Source organism: Hypomesus nipponensis, chromosome 21 (genome assembly GCF_054491055.1).
Source record: "Hypomesus nipponensis isolate SF chromosome 21, ASM5449105v1, whole genome shotgun sequence".
Classification (NCBI taxonomy): domain Eukaryota; kingdom Metazoa; phylum Chordata; class Actinopteri; order Osmeriformes; family Osmeridae; genus Hypomesus; species Hypomesus nipponensis.
In genome coordinates this window covers 11,091,128-11,108,688 of record NC_140381.1, presented here as the reverse complement: position 1 = coordinate 11,108,688, position 17,561 = coordinate 11,091,128, and the positions used below count along the sequence as shown (strand labels likewise).

General features: G+C 40.4%; 1 protein-coding gene across 2 annotated transcripts in view; it reads right to left on the bottom strand.

The window, feature by feature from the left end:
• Positions 1-15,294, bottom strand: part of mark1 (MAP/microtubule affinity-regulating kinase 1) — a 34,435-nt gene extending 19,141 nt beyond the window's left edge. The window contains exons 1-3 of one of the 2 annotated variants that reach the window (XM_084685003.1): positions 14,845-15,294; positions 8,174-8,377; positions 5,541-5,594 (exon numbers count right to left, since the gene is read on the bottom strand). In XM_084685003.1, the coding sequence (XP_084541129.1) occupies positions 5,541-5,594; positions 8,174-8,377; positions 14,845-14,895 (309 nt within the window). In that variant the 5' untranslated portion in view covers positions 14,896-15,294. The remainder of the gene's footprint in view (positions 1-5,540; positions 5,595-8,173; positions 8,378-14,844) is intronic. The other variant, XM_084685004.1, reaches the window with a different exon arrangement.
• Positions 15,295-17,561: the final 2,267 nt, after the last annotated feature.

The following is a 17,561-nucleotide window of genomic DNA, read 5'->3' as shown; positions in this document are numbered from 1 at the left end:
TCTTTTACACAGGCAGATCATTCTTTTCACAGAATCTTGTTATGGGAAGATCCTTATTTTTTCTCCCCCATCAAATATGTGATTTGTAATGCATTCCTGCGCACCGAGTCCTCCATCTGACAACCGGGGGAGGCTATTTTTAGTCAAATATTTCTAAACACCACAACGGTATCCAAACTCATGCTGACAAGTTTAAGACTCCTTGAGATGGAATTATTTGATGGTGTTCTGGATGTGGGGTGGGTCCATCTATCTGACTTGATGGCTTCCTCTGAAAAGGGTTCACAAACCAGCTGTCTTGCAAACACAAAAATGTTCACAAACACACACACAAAAGCACACACACCCTTACCCCGTGCGCTCCCCCTACAGAAAAACACACATGCATGTACACACACACACATCTGGTCCACCCCATGTCATACACTCTACCTCAGCAGGGACTCACATTTTATTTGAGAAGACAAGAAACAGTTGCTTGTGCGCACACAAAGACGGACAAAAGACAATGACGTACACGGTGAAACACTTTCCCCTGTTGGACAAAAGTGAGGCATGTTAACTGCTTCCAGAAGGTGCCATGGTTGTGATCTAGGAATTCAGCTTGACTGTTAATTTCTTAATGTCTGACATAGCATAATGTGTCACAAAGTCAAACTTATGATACGACAGAAAGATTTGTGGAGGGTATGAACTTTATAGGAGTTGATTAAAGCCTGTGTCTTGCAAATGGGCTGTCTATTAAGCATACAGTATCAATACTTTTCATTCAACCAATATAGAATTGTACATATTTGTAAACATTATTTGCAACTCCCAAAAGAAAAATGTGCCTGCTACTGTGTCGTAACGATACCAGCTATCGTTTTGGGTTTAAAGTTCAACACGTCTGTCAAGCTGGCCTGTTTGCAAGTCTGTGCTCATCTGTGTCTGGTCTTCTGGTTCACTAAGGCCAGGGCTGGGTCAAGACATCCGTGTTTGAACATGTGTGAATCTTGCTTGGCTTTGAGTGAAAACTTCAGTAGGGAGACGCTTTAAGGTGTCTTGTGTGAGGTTAAGGGATACATTTGTAAGGCATAAATGGGAAGAAGGGTGGCTTCCAATGCATCATGATTCCATTTATCACTAGCTTGTCAGGAAAGGGTTCATGTGTGTGTGTGTGTGTGTGTGTATATATATATATATATATAAAACCATTTGTTGTAGTCCCTAATCAAATGAATGTCTTGTGCGTGCCTTTTCATAACCCTCATGGAATTTTATGGATTAGAAGAAACTGTCTGCAAGTACTAGCTGAGAGTAAAGACTTACATTTGATTAGGTACTAGAACAAATGGTTTATAACACAATGTCAGTTCAGCCTCCCTCAACTACTCATTACTGTCAAAATACCACGTGAAAAAAGTGATTTGTGGATGATTTAAGGGACTTACAAGTCAGACTCCAAATAGACAAATAGAAAATTCAAATGCCCAATCGCCTATTGGTTCACCTTTCATCCGCAAAGGGCCAACAGAGATGGTGTGTCTTTGTTAAGAGTCATGTAGGAAGCTCTCTCCTATCATTAATCAGAAAACAGGCGGAATTCCTTCCGAGGTACAAGGCATGGTCAAGTAATTGACTTGCAGACAGAGGCCTCTTTTAGCTTTTCCGACCACATAGAAAACACAGCGGCTGGCAGGGAAAGGGGCCCTAAGCTTACGATCCAAGTGGAGCTCTGCCCATATCCTATCTGTCTGCTTTTGTTTCGTTTTGGTGTCTTCTTCCATCATCTGCTTTGTAAACACATAGGACAAGCTAACCCATCGATATGCCGGACGCCTTTCTTGGGTTCCGCTTTCATAGTGAAGTTCATCGTATCAGTACTAAGGGGATAGAGGGGGGAAGGAGGCATCTTTTGCCTATTGATGTGCACCAGAGGTGTACATTTGCTGGGGAAAGGTGGGCCCAGTTCAAACATGCAGTGCCCCTCACCTTTACCAAACAAATGGGGCTAATGCCAGCTCTGAAACGATTACTATTGATCCACTGTTATACAATAGCACGGCTGACCCTAGCAGCAGCGCAAAACAATGATTGATGGATTATTTTGTCCAATGGTGAGGACAGAACCTTGTAAATTCTTGCATCTAAATGTAGATTTTACTATATTTAAATGGTGGTTTGGTATTTATCAGTGTGTCTTTTACCATCACATCTATTAATCTAGTTAGAAATTACAGGTTTGTATTCACTCACAGTCTACATTCCTAAATCTACATCCAAGCTTTGAAGTGAATCAATTCCGTCTCCTAACAGGATTACAATCAGCACATGGTGATCTCTCTAATGACAGCGACAAGCGATACCAATGCTGAGCAAAGGTTTTAGGGTTAATAATATTCCTTTGTACTTTGTAAGTTGAACAAGTTCAAGGGGTCAGACGGCTGAGCGGTTCGGGAGTCGGGCTATTAATCAAAAGGTTGTTGTTTTGATTCCCGGCCAAGCCAAATGACGTTGTGTCCTTGGGCAAGGCACTTCACCCTACTTGCCTCAGGGGAATGTCCCTGTACTTACTGTAAGTCGCTCCGGATAGGAGCGTCTGCTAAAATGACTAAAATGTAAATGTAAGATACCCAGTGCCAAGCTGAAATTGGACCCTGTGGCTACCTAGGGTGACGTTAATTACGTTGTCCACACTCTTAATGATAACCCAGAAATCATAAACAAACGGGGAAGAGAGCTACCAAGTGCGATGTGCGCGATGCAACCACCATGACAGAAAAAAGCCATACTAGATAACCTTTAGTAATAATGCTAATAGGTGGTGTTGCATCCACCCAGCTTTTTCCTTAAGCTGTCATTTATATACACTCACTATTGCTGACAAGGCAAAAGTAAATTTTCCCTCTCTCACCAAGTGACAGCACATAGACGCTTGGATTGCTGAAAGGCTGATTGGAAGGATTTTCAGCTACTGTTACTGAATGAAATCTATGATATACAGCAATTTCTGTTATGCTTTTTTCTCATCCATAAGGTAACAACTCCTTTAAAAACACACGTGTAAAATCGGCGGTTTAAGCACGTAAACTTCTGTATTCATGCTTTGGGTGATTTATCTGCTAGCATGTGCACTGTGTTATCCCCCCAAATATTGATATTTGTTTGTGTTGCTAGGAACATTTTCCTGACAACCTATAATAGTGGTATTCTAATGATGGACTTCTCATTCCCAACGTTCACCAGATGAAACGCCCTGCCAAAGCCATTTATGAGGATCTCAGTTTGTGTTTCTACGTCAAAAATGGACTTTGGCATCTCAAATTTCAAGCTCTTATTTTGAGTATCCTGAACAAACTTTTCCGTTGTTTTGATCTCATACTTTTTAGTGTGTAGCTCATGTCACTGTTTTGATAGCGGTGTCAAATTTATACACCCTTTTCATAAACTAACAATGGATACCACAGGTAAAAACAAACGAAAGTATACATTACTACCACGTTGTTTCATCCACAAAAGTAATTCTCATCCAACTAAATAAAGACATAAGCAATCCATAACAACATAACCTAAAACTACGATTTGATATTGTGTGCAAGTACATCTCTCTAATGACAGGAATCTCTCTCTGTGTGTGTACAAATTAGAATGGGATTAGTTTCCAAAGATCATCTAAAGAACCGGGCACTTTGCCAAATTAATAATTTGTAGACGTCCTTTTTATAATCCAACTAAGTGCAGTGCCACAATTGAAGTGGTATGGATAAGCATTTCGAAATTTTCAAAAGATTATTCGCCACCAGTTTGGCTTGCTCTCTTTACTTTGGACTTAGCCTTCTTGAGTTGTCTGAGCTGCACTAAGATAGTTCTAGCGAGCCAAAACAATATTGATAACGAGCCGAAAACAGGCATAAGACATGAACAATATTATATATGTCAGTGTCATACAGAACATCCAAGACTATTTCACTGATGAAAGACTGGCTAGCTATGGATGGCTTATTTCAGTAGGTGTAGCTTGAAGGTTATTAGCTACAATTGTTGCTGTGTGGACTATGGCTCTGGACTACACAAAGTCACAATGGTTTAGCCTAGAAAAACAACACAGATTTGATTTTCATTGCTGTAGGCATCACTTTCTGGACAACCTTTCAATAGGATATTCACAAATTCTTTTTTGGGGTACCCTATAGCCTACTGTTATTTTGAAGCAAATTCGCTTTTAAAACCGATAAGGCCGGGTTAGCAGTGCGGAATTCTGGCATATAAATCAGCTACTTTCAAAGGGTTTTCTTTATGGATGAAATGCCGGCTAGCTAACAGAACAACAATATTAAATGGATACTTTCAGTATAGATCAGTGAAGTTTGTTACATAAATGAATGCGTTTACTAATGTCAAAACTGCCTGCACATTGCAAATAATCACCAGCTGCATCATGGACATGGGCACTATTCTACTATACTACCACTTTAGGCTCCTTGGTTGTTTTGTTGAGGGATGGATGTTGCGATTGTGCATGTAGTGACTTCTGTTGCAAAATATATGTTCTAGATGTTTGTGGTGGTAAGACAATTTAACAGAGAACCAATATAATAAATATTTTATCACCATAACATAAGCAATTGATAATGTAGAAAACAAACTGCAGACAAATGAAGGATACATTACCATTTGCATGAATGTACTAACTAGAGCATTGGCAATTTGTTTAAAATAATTAGAAATTGCTTTTATGATGACTAGAATAGATGATGTGGAGGTTGACTGAAGTACTTCAGAGATGACAGATAATTTCAATTGTGATCTGAGAAATTATAGGTACCAAAGCAACTGAGAAGAACTGTCATCACCAGCTGTATCACGGACACTGCAAAATAAATCTATAATTAAATACATCTGTGTGTGTCACCGACATCATTGCGAGCTGTGCCCTATCTATAATTCCAGGAATCTGTGTGTGTGTGTGTGCCACCACTTTCATCACGGGCACTGTGCACTACCTATAATTCAAGTAATCTGTATTTATGTGTTTCACTGACATGTTAAGCACCAACTGCATCATGGGCACTGTGCACTAATCCAATTAATGTCATAACAGGACTTTAGCCCTCCCTAAAAATGACCCAGTAAGGAATAATCTGGCACAAAGACAGCAAGTCAACCAAACCCTAAAATAACCTGATCAGACTCAGAAACAACTAATATTCAGTCTAACTGAATTGCACTGGGTCCCCATTTGCAATATCCTAAAATGTGTCAAAAAGCCAGGCAAAGTTCCTGGTGTTATAGTCAAAGGAAATCAGCATTAGACAATCAGCATTAATCCAGTGACATACCTAAACCATGTTTTGTGACTTGAGAAATAGTTCTGGGGATTAAGTTGACACACTCCAACACTATAAGTAAAGTTCAACTCAAAACTATATTGAAATACAAAAATAAGGTTGTATAGACTCAAGAGTCTAGCTTGAAACTTTTGTCACATTATTATGGAAAAGAAGGATGGAAAGAGAGAAAGAAAGAGAAGGGGTGGATTGATTAAAGTAAGGTCTTACCTTCTGTAGACTAGTGGGGTTCAATTGAGTTTTGTCTATTATCTTCACGGCGACCTAGAGAAGTCAAGACAAACATACAATTAAACACGAAACCAAGTAAACCACTTACCTATTTTGTGTTGGTCACAAAAAAGTCTGGTCTCTGAGAAGACCCCCAGAGAGAAAGAAAGTTTGGATTAATAGAAATAATAATTTGATATCACTGTGTGCTCTATGTGAGGTGTGCCTTTCTCAGAAGCAAGAGGGAAGAAGTCACCAGCATGCCGTGTATACAGCCTTGGGGTTGGTAATTTGAGCTGAACATTGAAAATCTATTCAGGCCCTGATTCCTGCTGTCTGGTTTCTCTTTACACTGTGGTTGCATATACACAAACTGACATCTGTGGCCATTTTAACAACAGTAGATGTGTAGCTACGGTACAAATATATACAAACATGTAAAAGGTTAAATAATACACAATGTCACAAAGATGTGGGATGCAAGGATATATGTTGGTAATACATTCAGACAAAATCAGTTTTTCCAGAAAAGGTCTAGTGAGGTTGTGGGACACCCAGAGGTTCTGTTGGCTTCTTGCATAGTGGTAAGTGGAAATATATGGTGACCCAAGGCCAAGAACACAAGGATATAAAAACGGAAGGTCCAAATATGACATCATCCCTACAGTACGTGCCCGTCTGACAGGAAGCAGTGCGTTAAGCTGGGAACACAAGTCTCTGACTCCCGGTCCATCAGCACTGGATCTCCTCAGGGCTGCGCCCTTTCTCCTCTGCTCTTCTCCCTGTACACCAACAGCTGCACCTCGAGTCATCCGTCTGTCAAACTCTTGAAGTTTGCGGACGACACCACCCTCATTGGGCTGATCTCTGACGGGGACGAGTCTGACTACAGGTGGGAAGCTGACAACCTGGTGACCTGGTGCAGCCAGAACAACTTAGAACTCAACGCTCTTAAGACAGTGGAGATGGTTGTGGACTTCAGGAAGAACATAGCCCCACTCAACCCCATCACCCTGAGTGACTCCCCAGTCAGCACTGTGGAGTCCTTCCGCTTCCTGGGCACCATCCTCTCCCAGGACCTCAAGTGGGAACTGAACATCAGCTCCCTCACCAAAAAAGCACAACAGAGGATGTACTTCCTATGGCAGCTGAAGAAATTCAACCTGCCAAAGACAATGATGGTGCACTTCTACACAGCCATCATTGAGTCCATCCTCACTTCTTCTACCACCATCTGGTACGCTGCTGCCACTGCCATGGACAAGAACAGGCTGGAGCGTATCATCCGCACTGCTGAGAAGGTGATCGGCTGCAATCTGCCTTCCCTCGAGGATCTGCACACCTTTTTTTTATGTTAGATTGTAAATTATGACTACTTATATTTTATATTTATTTTATTCCCCTTAGTAGTAGCTAGACCCCCCTTAGTATTAGCTAGACTTTGCTCCTTTTGTATAGTTAGTCCACATATTTAAGTTTCAATATTCCTATATGTTTAATGTATGCACCTCCCTGTCAAAGTAAATTCCTTGTTTGTGAAAACATTCATGGCGAATAAAATCCCTTCCGATTCTGAAAGTAGACACTGAGAGTGGTGATAGTATGTGAGCTCTGTGCTGGATTACAAACTCAGTAAAATCAGTCTGGAGATGAAAATGTAATTGTGTTAGTCCCTTCACAGACCTTTGTAAACACCATCTGTGTATGTTGGAGCCTTTACTGTATGAGGTTGTGCAATGGGACAGAATATATTAAGCAATTTTTCATTTTGATTAACATCTAAACATCTCACGGATAGATCGGTTCTGATCTCTCTCATAACCTTTTTGTTAAGGGTATGATTAAATAAAGGCATTTTGGTGAATTACAGGGAAGGTATCTCAGTGGTAAGAGGATTCTTCATTTGCAAGAGAACACCAACCTCTCGTCTTCCTCTGAAAAACATTTATATTAAGAAAAGCTCCAGGCACAAGAACTAGCATCTAGCGTTCTCAAGTTAACTCCAACTTTTAAAGTGCGAATACCAGAATGTTGGATGGCATACGCAGCCTCTCACTCAAGGGTTCTAGTGTGAGAGGGAGAGTGCTGACATACATTGCATTAATAATTTAACCCATGGATAAAACTGGGTAAGTGCGTCCAGCTGATGTTGTTACCATTTCAAAAGGCACATTTCTTCAACCTGCTTGACCTTTTGCATTGTGGCGATATGATAAAACAGAATTGTAGAGATAAACAGGTCAACGGCTGGTTAGGAGAACCAGTTAATCTACAGATTTGACAGACTAAAAAAACTTGTAGTTTACTGTTAGAGTTGAATTGAATGAAAAGTACTTGGTATCTAACCACATGTTGTGAATGAGTAAGTAAGAAGTTTTGAACTTGTTCTCTGCTCTGATGGTTGGAAAGCTGAGGAAGACAAAAAAAAAATCGGCTTCTGGTGCCCATTGATGTTTAAGAAACTTAAATCAACGTGACCTCTAAAATATGTGCGGGTTGTGGTGTCAATGGGATCAGTTATTTATTTTTATTTTTTTATTAACTTGGGAGCACCATCAACTAAAATCATCTCCACCGATATGGATACAGCATCCCCGCAAAAAGCTGATGGAAAAGCATAAAAAGTTACTCACCTCTCTACCCGTCAGGATATGCCGAGCTAACTTGACCTTAGCGAAGTTGCCTTTGCCGATAGTCTTGAGCAGCCGGTAGTTCCCAATGTGTGGCTGCTCCTCGGCTGTCGAAGCCACAGAGTTCCGACATCGGGGCAAGTTATGCCGACTCCCAGACTTGGCAGGTGGGGCTGGGGGCTCTGTGTATCCTTCCACGGATGTGTGCTGAAAGAAAGCCACATGGGGGGAAATGAGCAACATGCTTCTTTGACAGAGTTGTTGAGCAAATAGCTACATCTAGTAGGATGTGCGAGGCAGAGGTCACAACCCCTTTAGAAAATCAGACTGCTTGACTTCTCATCCAGGTATGCATTGTTGCCTTGCAAAACAAATTTAACAAAGTTCAATCTAATCTTATCTAACAGTGTCAATTGTACCACTGGCAAGCGTGCGACAGCCAAGGTTGTCATCAAGTTAAATCCTTGTTTGGTTCCCATGGCTTCTAGCTTTGTCAGGATTGCAGGGGACTGATAGTGACTAAAAACCATCACAAAACCATCACAATAGCACTGCTCATACTTCCAAAACATCCTCAAATCTGAGCCAAATCAATCAATACAACAAAGTTGAGATAAGTATAACGTTCTGTTTTCTTTACATTTAGAACGGATACCTAATGCCGTTTGCTTTTCTTATTCATTTTAACAGATGTTAGTGTCTCCCCTTCACCACCACGGGTCTTTTCACCAATATTAGATGTGCTGATGCACCATGTGACTGTTCAGCTAAATGTGTCTTTGTAAATGTATTGACAACCCCCTAGAAAACACATTGACATGGTCCCAAGCCTTTTTTGAGAAAGCATCTTTAATTTTATGTAGGGCATTGATGACTAATACACTATCGCATCGTGATATTACATGGCCAAGTGTCATAAACTCTTACCACCCACAATTATGTAAAATAGTGAACTGTGCGAAAGGCATAAATACATGCAGTAATAAAACCATGGCTATTGGAATACAATGTTAGGCCAACAATTTTCCAACGATTCCAACAATGTTCTGGAGAAGGATGTGGAGACCTAGCCTGTCGCCTAAAGCCACATTTTGGGACTAAGGAACACATTAGGATAAATCTTTGTAAAACATTGCGTCTTTTTGGGGGGACCGTGTGCCCCCTTGCTTCAAACACTCAGTAGTAACTGGATTAAATGTATATTATGAGCCAGAAAGGAAAAGTGAGGAGGATAACACTAGCTGTTAGCCATAAGCTAGTAGCTGGTAGCATTTGCCTTACCATCGCTAGCATGTAGCTGATGGAGCGAACTGTTATGGGCAGAGCTCACAGGTTGCTCGGCAGATTGTTCAATCTAATTTCTGTTTTTCCTTTTTAACGGGGTTAAACTGAAGATTTTTTTGAGAATTCAAACTACATTTAAAGATGTGGGCACAACATTGAATTACAAATAACATCTTAGCTGCCCATTTTAATTATCCCACCATGGTGACTCCCTTGACATTTGGCTCCAAGAAATGCCCCACTCAGCAAAATTCCTTCAGCATCTTTCACCTACAGCAGTCCAGCACTGTCATTGCATCATGTTGTTCACAATCTTCCATGCAGGTTGCTATAATGCAGATACATCTTGATCTACAAAATACAGTCTTGGTCACAAGTGTTAAGGGACATTGTTGAGTGACATTAATGACTACCCATTGCTTTATTAAAATAGCTCAAGTGTGTACAATTAACAGAATTCCAAATCACGAATTCTTACTACACTGTTTGATTTTAGTACAAAGTAAAACCAACCATGACAAGACATATCATTTTTACCCCATTACATCCCGTTCATTGTATCACTTTGCAACGTCTCTTTCCAAGTAAATAAAACACAGATGTTCAATGGAGACCTGAACAATCCATTAAGAGTGTACTAGCACACATTCAGGATGCACTGTACCCATGTTTCCATCCTGATAACGCAGACCTTCTTCACAGCAGTTGGATTTGGTCTGTTTGCCAGTGCTTTTAGCCATTCCCCATTTATTTCTGCTCAAGTTGCTTGCTTGCTCACGCTTGCATGGCCCCTTAAGCCATAGCAACGGTGTCCTGTGTTTCTCAACAAAAGTCTTTTTTTAAGTTTCTCGTCTGCCACTCAACTGTCTGCCTTAATCCCTCAATGCGAAATAAATCTCTAAAGTGCTACCGCTTTGACCACTACTAAACCTTTGACTTGCCTTATTTGATTTCAAACCTGTACAGCCTGAAAACCAGTTGGCCAGTATTCGATTAGCTGAGGATTTGTCTTAACTTAAATGTGAATTTATACATAGCTACAATTACATCATTCAAGTTCATAAAACGTAGGATCCATTTGCAGCTTCATTTAACATAATAAACCTCTGTATTCAATAATAAACATACTGACAGATCAGCCAAATGTGTCACCGTCACTAAACTGCAGATTCACAGGGTGGTGTCGAGCACATGTTTAGGCTTGTTTTGAATGTGACACATTGACACAATACTCTCATTTTCCCTGAACCAAGATTGACCTGTGTCTATGCTACAGCCATAAACCAAGTGTCTGTGTGTGTGTCTGTGTTTAAGCAAAATGTGGGGAGTGGTGGAGGTAGGTCAATGAGAGAACAATGTCTGAATGAACAAACCAATGGCATGGACTATCTCTTGCTGTGGAGCCCACTTCCCTTTCACTGTCAGTATTGGTCCAGCACAAAGCATACGACAAAGAAGGGTTTGAATGTTAAGGAATTAGCTCATAAATTCAACATCCATCTGCAGGGACGGGTCTACGGGAGCAGACAGAAGGTCATTTTCAGGCCACAGTCCAGGAGTAGTTTTTCTAAGCTAGAACTAGAGAAATGTGGGGGGTGCATTTGAGTGGTACTTCATACATGGCTGCTTTTGGTATAATTTTATTGCATGCTTCCTGATCAGAAAGAGATCCCCTCTAGTCTGTCAACAATACTCTCTCTGCTTCAAATCTGAATTCAGAAAAAGGGGAAGTTGGAGAGGCAACAAAGGTCGAGTTAAATGCTATGAAAACCAAGCAAAATCATTTCACCACTGCTCTAAGGTAATAGACACATAAAATAGAAAATAATTTGAGATTTCTTCAAAAGCTTTGAAACAAGAACCCCTTTCAAACCTGTAAAGGTAACTTTCATTTTACGGTATGTACAGAACCAATATTCTGAGGGGCAAAATTATTCCATAAACATTGTTATGTTTATACCAAAAACGGATCTTCTATGTGGATTGAACCCCATGGAGTAAAATGCTCAAGGAACTCGGTCAACTGCGATGCACTTGAAGGCAAACCTCCGCCAACAGGGGTGAGGATGTCACAAAAGCATGCCCAGTGGTGTCTGGCTTTGTGGTCCCACTGGTAAACTGTAAGGAATTACCGAAAACTGGTATGCATTATCTGCTCTTGGGCAGTGGCTGCAACAGCTGCATTCTGTTACTGCCTTAAGTATCAGGCCACTGGTCAGTGCTATGGAACACTTATCACACATGGCATGCATTGGGGAACAAGCAAAACAAATGTACCCCAAGAGGAGAATCCTTGGTGTATTAGATGTTGTGGTTATTGCAGTGCACAGAACAGGGTAGAGGATATCTGGATCCCTCTCAATAACAATCTACGGTACTTTAAATGCAATTCTCAAGTCTGGGTTTTTGCACAAATTATGAAGAATTAGTAAATGTAACTTGCACCGTTTTGTGAATATTTAACACCATGAAAAAGGGTATAACAGGCAATGAGGTACTGAGATGTATGAGGTGATTTGCTTCAATTAAGGTCAGCACTAGTAATACAATGTGATGTTTCTGAAATAAGCCTTGGTTCTATCACTAATGACTCTTCCAAGTCTAATGGCTTTTTTTCCCTCTCCATGTGTAGACTATTGGGATATAAAAAGGTACAGATTCTAAGTCAACCTTTTCTCCATTACAGGAAAAGGGGGTACTATGATCCTTTTTGCCTCCCAAACACTGAGGTGGGGGCTGATGTGTTCATTTTAAGAAATGCATTGTGTTGCATTTGTAGCAATGTCACCCTTTAATGATTAATTCATTCTAAGGGGCCTGTTCTGTGTAAGCCACACTGTCTGAGTGTAATTCAATATAAAGGACCTGTAGGAAAACTAGAAAGTCACAAACAGCCAAGGTTAGAAAATCAAGTTGGACACACTGAAGGATCTTTTCACTTCAGCTCTTTCTGCACGCTGCCCGAGGGAGATTGCTACAACCCTTATAATAATGAGTCACTGTGCTGTTCAACCTGGGAAACTAGTAAAGTGGTAGACGGTGGCTAAGGCAGCACACACAAAAGTTTGGCTTTCCCAATTCGATTGGACACCTGGACAAAAACTCTGTGTGTAAACAATGAAATAACAAACCTTTTCACCTTCGGAGTGCATTTATCATTTACATACCGTTTGGTGACACCAGTGACAATTATTCTGGAAGGTGTCATGCCTGGTCCTGTGAGCAAAAGTGTATTTGGCTTGCTTTTTATTGGAGGAAGCATCAGGCACTATCTATTATGAACAGCGAAGATACACCACTAGTATTCCCACGTTAGTATGACAATGAGCATACTGATAGGACACAGCATTCCGGAAAGGTACATAAGCCCACCCCCCTAGTCCGCCTCTTCAAAAGCCTCACTCCTTTCTCAGACCCCTTGATGCTGTTACGCAATTGTTTGGGCCGGTGAAAGGCCAAGCAGTGATACGGTAGGCTTGAGTGGGCTCCACCTGCCCCCCCCCCCCCTCTCTTTCTGTGTGTTTAGCCAGTCATTCTCTTTCACTCTCAGTTTCTTTTATGGCAGATAGCTAACTGCTGGTTGCTTGCAGCCCCTAGGCTCTTATAGTGCGCTGCCTGTGGCAACAATGGCCAGGCTTGCGTCAGCAGAGACCACGATTGGCGCTCTTCGACCACAAAACACACGCTGCGTTCCACATGCCAAAATGATGGTAGAATACAACCTGTTCTCCCTGAGGGTAACACTTTTCTTGTCGATTACCACGGTGTCTGGTGAGATCAAAGCTTACATTCATGCACACAGTGCAATATTTTGCCACATTCATGAAATTGCGATGCACCCCAAATCAATGAGCACTTGCTCTTTCAGAAACATACATCAACTCTGAATGGGTACATATTTGATTAGGTTATTTTCCTTCACAAGCATATTATACTTTTTGAAATGTTGTGCTGGATATAAACTTGGCAAAAGCAAACAAGCTGAAACTGTATTGATTAAATATAGTACCCCTAGAAGATATTTAAGCCTAGGACTTTGACAAAGCCAGTTACAATGTTTAGGAACATATTACTCAGAGCTACAGCATTTTCTTGCATTCCAGTTCACACTAATGTCCCCTTAATGAGAAGATCCAAACTTTCTTGCATACGCTCACCTGTGAATCCAATTGCCCATTGTGACACCACACAGCAAATTGGCCTGATTTGTCCAATAAAAACTGGAATAATTTGCTTGACATTGTATTGCTAAACTTTTTACAGTACGATTAACAGTTTCTTGTTCAGCATTCACTTAACTGGATTGTAATAGAATCCATCCATTCACTGTAGATAAGAGTAGAGGACCCGGTTCTGTCCATTTGCATTGTCTTAAAATAATCTTAGGCAATATTTTAGTTCCGTAAAATAGCCAAAGCAAACTCACTCTTCTGTAACCAAAATAAATAACGTCAGATTCTGGCCAGAAAATCAACTTCCAGTTGAACATGAATGACAGAGCACCATCACTTAGCCTACAGTATCACCAACGAATAGGCCTGGTACTTACTGATACGTATATGAATAGAGCAATGTTGTGTTACTACCAGTTAAACAATCAGTAAATTACATTAAAAAGCACTATAGCATGCATCTCTTTAGGTTAATAACACCGCGGGTGCTGGAGTTTAGTAGGCCTACCCATAGTCATCTGACTCTTTACAATGGTTCACTCTACACTGTCATCCTTGTTTAGATGATAATCGTGCCAGGCATGATGAGAAGGCTCACTGAGCTCGATTTCTTCCCGCACGTACCATGATCTCAAAGTTGAGTCACAGCTTCTGAACTCTGCGTGCAATAGGGCAGCACATTGACCTAAAAGACGCCGTTAACTACAGCAATATATTGCGCTCAATAACCTACAAAATGTAACTAGTTACTGGCCTTTTTAACTTGACATGATATGATACATTGATACGATTAACTTCTGCGCAGCAGAGCCACCTAGCCTATCTGAATTAAAACAGTTTCTGATTCGGCTATCGTTTCCATAAATGGATGCCGACAGCATCAGAAGGCAACACAAGCTCTCATTCAAGGCCTATCCCCGTACAAATCGTACTTATATTGACAACTCATACATGTGTGAATGCATTTTTTTGTGTGTTCATCATTGTATATAGAATAGGCGAATTATAGTGTACAAAAGGTAGGCTATAATAGGTTTCAACGGCTATCAAGCTAATTCCACATCGCACCGGTAGATCGCTGGTTATTGGAAGCCAATGGTGCAGCCTTTTTCTTGGTAACTCGGACGTCAATACAAACACAAGTGAAACAAAACACCTTGTTGTTCTTTTAAATGATAACAGTCGATAAGAAACAATACAATCGAGTAGTTTACTTACATTCTCTGTATCGCGCTCATTCACAGTGGGCAATGGCGTTCGGGTCGACATTTTGTGTTTACAGGCCGCTAAGCAAAGCACCGAGCTTGGCACTCAGACCAGCGCAATGAGAGGAGATATTAATTTCCGTCCTAATTACACCACCCGCATTTCCAACCAGACTGTCCAAACCGTTGCATTCCAGACTAGAACATATTCGCATCCAGTCCCCCTCGGAGCCAACGAAAGGCGCCTATGCTGGTTGATGCGCCCCCGGGTGTGAGGCAAGCGAGTGTAGCTGACTGAGAGAAAGGAGAGGAGTATGCATGAAGCAGAGAATCCAGCATTGATCCACCCCAGATAGACAGAGACTAGGACTTTGAAAGGTGTAGTAAAAGCATAATTTCGACAGGAGCATCCGTTGTCTCAACAGAGCACACATATGGCTGTGCAATGCCTAAAGTGCGAGTTTGTTTCAAATTCGTGAAAGATTCAAATGTAGCCTATATTTCTCTGCAATGCTTTAAAAGCTGGGCAGCGATTAACAACGCCAGGTGGCGAGAGAGGGAGCAAGCAAACAAGATCAAGGGGAGGGTTTTTCCCATTAAGTATTTAATAATTGTTATGACGTCTTTGTAGAGTGGTAGGCCTACGTTTTTAGAATGTGTCTTCATGTGTTATGTTTAATAAACATTATCTTGAGTATGACGATGAATATTAAAAAGTAGCCTAAATATTCCAAGTTGGCAACTGAACAACCCCAAAAAATACTTATCTGATGTCCGTACCCAAAATTGCTTACATTTACACAAAAGTGCTCATATTTATTTGCCAATAGGAACCAAGTCCTGAGCTTGTAGGCTATGTAAAATTACAAATGACTTGGCGTTAATGTTAACATATAGCCTATGTTAGGCCACCATCTAGCGTTGAAGAATGTGTATTTGTCTACATAGGCCTATACCGTTTGGAAACCCGTCATCACTATTGAATCGATTTGGATCATTACATGTTATAAACACCATCAAACATTCACAAATGACTTTATTTTTGATCTGTTTAGTATATCATTTGCATCCAGAAAGCATTAAAAAATGTATGTCATAAGTACGTTTCTGAAACAACAAAACATTATTCAATTAATTGTGAAGCTGGGTATTTGCCTTTAGGCCTATAGACTTGAGAGAAAAACCAAATAATGAAAGTAAACTTAAAAAGACATCCACCAAAATACCACACGACATTGACCATAACCAAGAGTAAGCAAATTATTACACTAGGTTGAATAACTGTACTAACAAAGTCCATTAATACTCAAATTACATTAGTTTGACACTGGTTTGTCTCAAATGTTAACAATGTTATTTAAATGTATTTAATATACCCAAGAGTGTTTAAGCCATGAAACACTGTAATCAAGTGGACATAATTATTGCTACTCAAGTATTACAAACTGATGGATTTTTTATTTATGTATTCATATTTCCTCATGCAAACAGGCTTGTAGGTTGTGCAAAGAAAATTGAGCATTCAATTATAATTCTACAATATTTTCCAGTTAATAATAATAATAATTCATTTTTTATAGCGCTTTTCTAAATACCCAAAGTCGCTTTACAAGTGTGAGGACAAGCAAAACAAGACAACAGTACAATATAAAGACAAAGAATTGAAAAAAACAGACAAACAGAACATTATAAAGAAAAACATATAAGTCTAATAGTGGAGGAGCAGTTCCACATCCCTTGTGACAAAAACATTGAACACTTTTTGCATAGCCAACAGTTTATCCATTCATTAGCAGACACACTGATTTCCCTTGGTACTGTTAACATGGACAACTATATTACACATGTCCAGATACATACATGGATTACACATTTTAACTTACATTTTGTACAAGATCCCAAATGGTGGGCCAATATTAAGTATACAGTATGTGTATTATGTTTTCAAGGGAGAAGGGCGACGTAATCATTATACCCTAAGGCTGCCATTCCAGGACTCCCTGGAAGGAAACATTGTTGAGTAGACTAATCTGGTAATTTCGATTTTAACTTGAGCTTCAAGATCTTTGAGAGAAAGCCACCCAGGGAAAACACTGTATCCAAGGTGAAAATCACGGTCATTCCAAGACATTGGAGAGCCTGTAGCTCTTTCAGCATGTCAAATGAGGGGTGGTCAAGGTGCTGCTGCCTCTTTCTAACATCTGAGGTCAAAAGGCGGATCGCTGGTTGTCCAAAATTCTCCAAAGGAATCAGACAGTATATCGGTACAAGGAAAAATATTAATTTTTCGTCCACACTAACATTCCCACCCATGTCTCTGGCTCTCTTCAACTTTCCAATAGCCTCATTTATGTTATCTTTCAAACACTCAAGCACTTGCTGCCTGGTTCTTAACTGTTTGTCGAGCCTAGTGTTAGTAACAGTAAGTGGGGTTGTAGTCGCCAATTTTGAGTAAACAATAGTGTTCACAATCAGATTTTGGTAAAATTGTAGTGACTCCACAGCATTTTCCAGGTCGTCCAAAGCACCAGTGATGTAGTTGCTGTCTTTTCTCTTCAAAGTATTAAGGGCACGGTTGTACAGAGCAATAGCCACCCAGCACCGGTCTTCTTGTGTGGCTTTGGTGTATGAATCTGTACTTTCTGAAAGGTTATCACTGCTACGGAGAGCATTTCCAAACAAAACATAATGGTGAGTGATTGATGTCGGGGCCAGTCTGTTGTCTAGTCT